The 7934-nt window shown below is 58.1% G+C and overlaps 1 protein-coding gene across 1 annotated transcript in view; it reads right to left on the reverse strand.

Annotated features, from left to right (window-relative positions):
* Positions 1 to 125: 125 nt before the first annotated feature.
* Positions 126 to 7934, reverse strand: part of PPP6R2 (protein phosphatase 6 regulatory subunit 2) — a gene marked incomplete at its 3' end in the record, with an annotated part of 68759 nt that continues 60950 nt past the window's right edge. Inside the window, 7 exon segments of the mRNA XM_027775333.1 lie at positions 126 to 322; positions 2311 to 2509; positions 3221 to 3309; positions 5514 to 5670; positions 6573 to 6733; positions 6944 to 7068; positions 7713 to 7770. Coding sequence (XP_027631134.1) covers positions 126 to 322; positions 2311 to 2509; positions 3221 to 3309; positions 5514 to 5670; positions 6573 to 6733; positions 6944 to 7068; positions 7713 to 7770 — 986 coding nt within the window.

A 7934-nucleotide genomic window follows, 5' to 3' on the forward strand; every position in this document is an offset into this window, starting at 1 on the left:
GGCTGTCTGTCTGGCAGGAACAGGGGTGGGGTGGGGTTGGGGACACCTGGGCTTCAGGGGCCATTCAGTCTCCACCCGGCCCTCCTTGCTCACCTGTCCTTTGTCACTGTCTCCAGGGCCCGGGCCAGCCACTATGGCTGGAGCTGCTGTAGTGACCGCCATGATGGGCCCTGGGGGGACTTCCACGGCCATCGCAGATGCTGCTGGCACAGGAGAGCCAGCCTTGCTCAGTGTTGTGGTGGTAGCCATGGCCAGGGCAGTGTTCACTTCTGCGGGTGCTGGGCACACAGGGTCTGGCTGCCTGCTGTCAGTATGGTCGGCCCTATGGCAAATAAAGGCTCTGGTTGTAGGCATCCCACCTCAGTGCCACCCCTCAACATGCCCATGGTCTAGAAGGTGGTCTGGGGGGGACCACACTCACCCCTCCCAGCCCTCCTCTCTGTGGAGTGGCCCAGGGGCTGTGCTGTCAAGCAGCTCCCGGCACAGGTCAGCTGCCCCCTCCAGCATGTGGCATATGCTAAACCTTCCAGGAAGCACTTGGGCCTTGCTTGCTGATGGTAAGAGTCCCTCGCCCAGGGTGCTTCCACAAAAGGATTTCAATCCCAACCTTACACAGGCACCAGAGCTGGGGAGACACCCAAGGAGAGGAAGCATAAGGGGCCTTGCTGAAATGCCCAGGGGCCTGGTCTAGGATTCCCCCAAGGTCCAGCCTGGCCTCTGACAGGGAGAGGACTCAGGTGCCTGACCAGGGAAGGTGAGGGTATGCCAAGTTCACCCACAGGTGGGCTGAGATGGCTGCAGTGTTATCACTAAGTGGCAACTTATGTAGACTGGAATATCATTATAGGCTTTTTAGGGCAGAGTTAGGCAGGTTTTTTAGAGGGTGTTTAAAAGAAGGTAAAAGGTTTAAGAACTTGAGTGATTTTAAGTTCAGAAACCCTGTGTGCACTTTTACTGCACGGAGCTCTGGCATAGGCTTTCTCACTCTTCTGTGTCTCTGTCAGAACCAGGGTCCCTCCCAAGTCCCAGCTGTGGCCTTGGCCCTACTTCCCCTGGTGCTGTGCCCCCACCCCCGTGGCAGGACACGCAGCATGTGGGATCTGGGAATAGCTGCGAGCAGAACGAGCAGGTGAGGTTCAGATTCATGGATGATGAGCTGACAGCCCAGCTAGGGGAGGCACCTCAAGTCCCAGTGCCACAATGTGACCCTCCAGAACCATCTAGGGGGCAGAGAATGGGGCCTTCTGTGAGGGTAGGGCAGTGTGGGCCTGACACCTTGCATGGGTTACACTGGGTCATCAACCTCAGCCACCCGAGGGCAGGAGTGGGGGCTCTTTGCAGCCTTGGACCTGAGAGCCCACAGGCGTCATTTCGTTCAGGGCAGGTGCCAACCTTCACCTGGAAGTATAGCCCTGTGTTTCATCACTGTGTCCTCTCCTGGAGGGGTGCAGCCCCTATGGCCTGGTCACTTGTTCCCGAGCTGACTAGGCACTCCAGCCCCAAGGCCTTCATACGGCTGCCCCTTTGCCAGGTCTTCAAGTCTCAGCCCCCTTTCCCCCGCTCCCCAAGTTTACCTGGCCCTGACATCTGCTTCAGCCCACTGCCCTCCTGTGACCTTTGACAGTGCCCATCTTCTTATGCCAATGTGTCTCACCCCTACTCCAAAGGCCAGGAGGGATCTATCTGTCCACTGGTGGATCCCAGGACCTTCCTGTGAGCTGGACGTATGGGGCAGAGCTTGCTAGGAGGGCCAGCAGGTCTCTGCCAGGGAGACTCAGATGGCTCAAGGGAGCCCTGGTCTCTGTCTACCTGGAGGCTACCCTCATCTTCCTATTAGAGTTCAGGTGCCCAGGCTTACATCCTGTATCCAAGCACAACAGGTCTCTGTTGGAATGGGTGTCTGGAGATCAGCACAGGGTCTCCTGCAGAAAAGGTCTGGGAAAGCCCATGGACACAGGCCTGCCGGCCAGAGTTACATGCCACACCCTCCCTCATTACCCGCAGCGACCCCAGATCCCAGGCAGCTCAGCCTGGCCCAAACAAAGCTGGGCTGCTCTTTCCCATCAGGCCTCTGTGCCAGTGATACACCTCAAGTCCCTGGGAGCTCTCCAGGACATTCAGGCCTTGTCTTAACCAATCACAAAAGAGACAATGAATACTGTCTCAAAGAAAGCAACCCCACCCCCTCCTACCTGACTTCCTCTCCACTTCAATGTACTGGCTATGTGACCAGAGGTCTCTGGCTCTCAGCTGGAATACCAGTCTATGTGCATGAAGGGGTTTGAGGCAGAGACGCCAGCCCCTACACACCTGCCAACAACAGCTTCCACTGTCCTGGGCAGCAGAGGGGTCTCCCGGCCGGGACCCCTGCTCACAGCTTCCAAGGTGCTGGCTGCTTTCTGCTCATCCTCCTCACTGTCGGAACCCCCGGAGGAGCTGCTGTCTGAGGCCACCAGGGGGGCCTTCCTGGTGACACACACATTCCAGGCACACGGGGAGGCTGGGCCGACTGCAAAACAAGGAGGCCTGTGATGTCTGCCAAGGGCGAAGACACTGTGGCCACCACAGCCTTGGGGCTCTCGACCCTATAATGTGCAGTGCAGGAGAACAGCTCCTCACGTGGCATCTGCACTTGTGCGAGTAGGAGCCACATCAGTGCCCTCCACACCGACCACCCGGCACCCACTCTTAGAGACAGGGCAGGCATACCACTGGCAGATGAGGCTCTGCCTTGTGTGGCCTTGCGTGGCTCCTCCACGCCCAAAGGACCCAGCCACCACTGCCAAGACCTCAGACCTGGCCCTGTACTTCTGAATTGCTCTGAAGGACTGGAGGCCAAGAGCTTTCATCAGTCCAAAGTCAACTTTCTGGCGACAAGCAGTCCTCAAATGTCTCCACACTGAGATCTCAAGAGCTGCTGCCAGAGATCAAGGGCTGCAGTCTGGGGTTGTGTAGCCTAGGCTGACCTGTCTCTGGGGTGGCCTGATGGCCGAGCTGCCCTCCCACTTCCCCGAGGGCAGAGAGTCTCCCCATCGGCACAAAGCAGCTCCCACAAGGTATGTAAACCCCAACATCACCTCCGAAACAGGCCCTGTCTGGAGCCTTGGGTGCTGCCTCCTATTGCCTCAAAAAGGAATGGGCCTTCCTCAGGCCTTGGGCCTGGGCAAGGTCAGACACTTCCTCAGGAGCATGGGATGAAACCTGTGTTGCTCCTACTCACAGGCCTTCTCTGAGCCCTGGCTCTGGCCATCCTCAGCATGGCTGCGTTCAATGTCCACAGGAGAGCTGCACCTGGGCCGTGACTCAGAGCTGTGGATAGGGACAGGAATAGAGTGAGCCCTTTGGGATGGCCACCTCTGCCTGACAGGCAGCTCCCAGCACAGCCCCTGAACAGCAGTGTGTGTTACCAGCAGAAAGGCTGAAAGTCCGTGAACTTGGCCCAGCCTTTCTCCTCCGGAGCTGTAGCACTGGCCGCCCACACACTGGAACCCACATCCTTGGCCACTCTTGGGGTTGCAGCCGTGATGTTCCCTGGCTCATCAAACACCGCCATCCATGCAGTGCCTGTGGGGGAGATGTGGCAGCAAGCGTGGTCAGACCTGGGCACTATGGGCTAGGGAAAGCAGTGCCCCAAGGGAAAACACAGGTTACTCCCCACTGCCTGAAGCGTTGAAGAAGGCAGAGCCTTGGGGCAGAATCCACACACCCCACCAGTAACCCACCACCCAGGGTGGCATGTAAGAACTAGTGCTGATGTAACACTCAGCTGGGCACCTACGGGACACTTCCCTTCAAGCCCCTGGAAAGGCTGGCACTGCAGAGGGGACACAGTGCGCTCCACACTCCACTGTCTTCTCAGACTCAGAAACGATTATCAAGGCATCAAGGCTTTCCTGGCCACTTTCCTCCTACTCTGGATGCTCCTGACTCCCCAGGGCCCGCACTGGCTCTTGCAGCTCTTGCTCAGCCAGCCTGGGCCAAATGATGGGCACTGTCCAGAAACCCTGACCCTCCTCGTGTTTAGTGCCTCAGCGCCGGGGGGCAGTGAGAAGAGGAGGCTTGGGAGTGGAGTATACCAAGTGAAGGGCCCTGTCCTAAGTGTCCAGGGGAGGGTGGGCCAGGCTGTGCTGAGCCACCCAAGGGGGTGGTCAGACCATGTAAGAGACACTCAAGTGTTTTTCCTGACAGACCAGATGGACACTGGCCATGAGTTGTAGAGATGTAGCAGAGAGTGACCACAACAAAGGGGTCCAGGGCAGGGTAGGAGATGATCTCATTGAACACAGCACAGATCCCCACACCAGGACAGCTAACTCCAGGAGTGTGCATGAAGGCAGGTGATGGGGGTGCAGCTCCAGGCCATGGGCAAGGTAGGACCCCAGCTACTCAGGAAGCCCTGCAATGCCTCAGCCATGGCAAATGTTCTATCCCTGACCCTGAATCTCCTGCCCAGCTCCCAGTGTTACCTTCTGATTCTCCCTCCATAGGGAGGACTTCATTCTTCACAGGGGCTGGGGGGGTCCCCTCCCTAGATGTGTCTCTGTCTGTTTCTGAGCCCGTCTTCCCATTCCGGCCTCTGTGTTCCAGGTCAATGGAGTGGCTCTCTGAGACATGGGGAGCTCCAAACCTGAGAGGGAGGTGCGGTCAGACCCTCACGGCCCAGGACGGACACCCGACACTGAAGAGCGGCTGACGTCTGAGACTCAGGGCTGGGGGCGAGCACAGGGTCTAGGGCACCAGCTCCCTGGGCCCCAAAGTCCGTGATGGTCACTCAGCAAACACAGAGAGGACCAAGGGTCCAGCACTTGGTGGCTACTCCCCCATCAGAGAGCCTGTGAGAGGACGAGTAGGCCCACACCTGGCTCTGGCTGTCCCCCGGGTGGCGCAGTGCACCTCCTTGCCCTGCCAGATGTCATCCTCCTCCTCATCATCAAAGGGCTGGATGCGGTCACTGCAGCAGGCCTCAAACAGAGCAGTGCTGGGCTACGAGATGGATGAGAGTGGTCAGCTTCAGGAGGGCCTAGGAGAGATAGGAGGCCCTGGCCCCACAACTTCCAGAGGGACTCAGCTCACAGGACATGGGACCCTAGCCTGGATGGAGGGCCAGATGAGGAAGGGGTAAAGAATGCAGCTCTCGGGCCAGCAGGTGGCACAGTAGTTAAGACGCTGGACTCCCACATAGCCGACTGCAATTCAAGTCCTGGACCTGGCAGCTTAAAACTCACACTGGGTGTGAGTGTGCATGCATGCCCAAAATCCTGAGAAGAGAATGGAAGCAAAGGGACTGTGGTGTGGTCATCCCCATGGGGGATGACTTCTCACTTTTTCTCTCTGTCACTGTCTTTCCAGCAAGCGCACAGACTCTATCACAAAAATCTCTCTCTCAAAAACAGAATGCAGCTCTGTCCCCGGCTCCCATGGTCTAGCCCCTCCTAGCCTGCTGCACATGCCGATGGCCACCTCTGCCTGACAGGCAGCTCCCAGCACAGCCCCTGAACAGCAGTGTGTGTTACCAGCAGAAAGGCTGAAAGTCCGTGAACTTGGCCCAGCCTTTCTCCTCCGGAGCTGTAGCACTGGCCGCCCACACACTGGAACCCACATCCTTGGCCACTCTTGGGGTTGCAGCCGTGATGTTCCCTGGCTCATCAAACACCGCCATCCATGCAGTGCCTGTGGGGGAGATGTGGCAGCAAGCGTGGTCAGACCTGGGCACTATGGGCTAGGGAAAGCAGTGCCCCAAGGGAAAACACAGGTTACTCCCCACTGCCTGAAGCGTTGAAGAAGGCAGAGCCTTGGGGCAGAATCCACACACCCCACCAGTAACCCACCACCCAGGGTGGCATGTAAGAACTAGTGCTGATGTAACACTCAGCTGGGCACCTACGGGACACTTCCCTTCAAGCCCCTGGAAAGGCTGGCACTGCAGAGGGGACACAGTGCGCTCCACACTCCACTGTCTTCTCAGACTCAGAAACGATTATCAAGGCATCAAGGCTTTCCTGGCCACTTTCCTCCTACTCTGGATGCTCCTGACTCCCCAGGGCCCGCACTGGCTCTTGCAGCTCTTGCTCAGCCAGCCTGGGCCAAATGATGGGCACTGTCCAGAAACCCTGACCCTCCTCGTGTTTAGTGCCTCAGCGCCGGGGGGCAGTGAGAAGAGGAGGCTTGGGAGTGGAGTATACCAAGTGAAGGGCCCTGTCCTAAGTGTCCAGGGGAGGGTGGGCCAGGCTGTGCTGAGCCACCCAAGGGGGTGGTCAGACCATGTAAGAGACACTCAAGTGTTTTTCCTGACAGACCAGATGGACACTGGCCATGAGTTGTAGAGATGTAGCAGAGAGTGACCACAACAAAGGGGTCCAGGGCAGGGTAGGAGATGATCTCATTGAACACAGCACAGATCCCCACACCAGGACAGCTAACTCCAGGAGTGTGCATGAAGGCAGGTGATGGGGGTGCAGCTCCAGGCCATGGGCAAGGTAGGACCCCAGCTACTCAGGAAGCCCTGCAATGCCTCAGCCATGGCAAATGTTCTATCCCTGACCCTGAATCTCCTGCCCAGCTCCCAGTGTTACCTTCTGATTCTCCCTCCATAGGGAGGACTTCATTCTTCACAGGGGCTGGGGGGGTCCCCTCCCTAGATGTGTCTCTGTCTGTTTCTGAGCCCGTCTTCCCATTCCGGCCTCTGTGTTCCAGGTCAATGGAGTGGCTCTCTGAGACATGGGGAGCTCCAAACCTGAGAGGGAGGTGCGGTCAGACCCTCACGGCCCAGGACGGACACCCGACACTGAAGAGCGGCTGACGTCTGAGACTCAGGGCGGGGGGCGGGCAACTGGGCCCCAAAGTCCGTGATGGTCACTCAGCAAACACAGAGAGGACCAAGGGTCCAGCACTTGGTGGCTACTCCCCCATCAGAGAGCCTGTGAGAGGACGAGTAGGCCCACACCTGGCTCTGGCTGTCCCCCGGGTGGCGCAGTGCACCTCCTTGCCCTGCCAGATGTCATCCTCCTCCTCATCATCAAAGGGCTGGATGCGGTCACTGCAGCAGGCCTCAAACAGAGCAGTGCTGGGCTACGAGATGGATGAGAGTGGTCAGCTTCAGGAGGGCCTAGGAGAGATAGGAGGCCCTGGCCCCACAACTTCCAGAGGGACTCAGCTCACAGGACATGGGACCCTAGCCTGGATGGAGGGCCAGATGAGGAAGGGGTAAAGAATGCAGCTCTCGGGCCAGCAGGTGGCACAGTAGTTAAGACGCTGGACTCCCACATAGCCGACTGCAATTCAAGTCCTGGACCTGGCAGCTTAAAACTCACACTGGGTGTGAGTGTGCATGCATGCCCAAAATCCTGAGAAGAGAATGGAAGCAAAGGGACTGTGGTGTGGTCATCCCCATGGGGGATGACTTCTCACTTTTTCTCTCTGTCACTGTCTTTCCAGCAAGCGCACAGACTCTATCACAAAAATCTCTCTCTCAAAAACAGAATGCAGCTCTGTCCCCGGCTCCCATGGTCTAGCCCCTCCTAGCCTGCTGCACATGCCCCCCACCTTCTACTTCCTACAACCAGGCCCGAGCATGGGCACAGCCTCAGATGCCTGGATGAGAGAGGAAGGGCTGCACGCCCTGCCCCTACTACATGCCTAGGTGGCCTAGACCCCAGCTCCCATCTGTGGGACGCAGAGGGCCCCAGAGCCAGCAGCAGATCACGTTCACTCACACTGTCCTCATCAGCATCGATGTTGAAGTTAATCTCTGCAACCCTGTCAAATGGAGCACTGCAAAGCAAGGAAGACAGCTGAGTGGCACTTGTTCCGCTGCTGCTGGACAAGGGGTCTGGGTGTCCTCGAGCAGCCAGTGGACATTTGCTGTTGCCTGGGGGACACCAAGTCACATTCCTGGCAAGACCACAGGGAGAGGCCGCAGGGGACCCAGGCAGCAG

The sequence above is a fragment of the Tupaia chinensis genome, unplaced genomic scaffold (genome assembly GCF_000334495.1).
Source record: "Tupaia chinensis unplaced genomic scaffold, TupChi_1.0 Scaffold000548_1, whole genome shotgun sequence".
NCBI classification, from domain to species: Eukaryota; Metazoa; Chordata; class Mammalia; order Scandentia; family Tupaiidae; genus Tupaia; species Tupaia belangeri.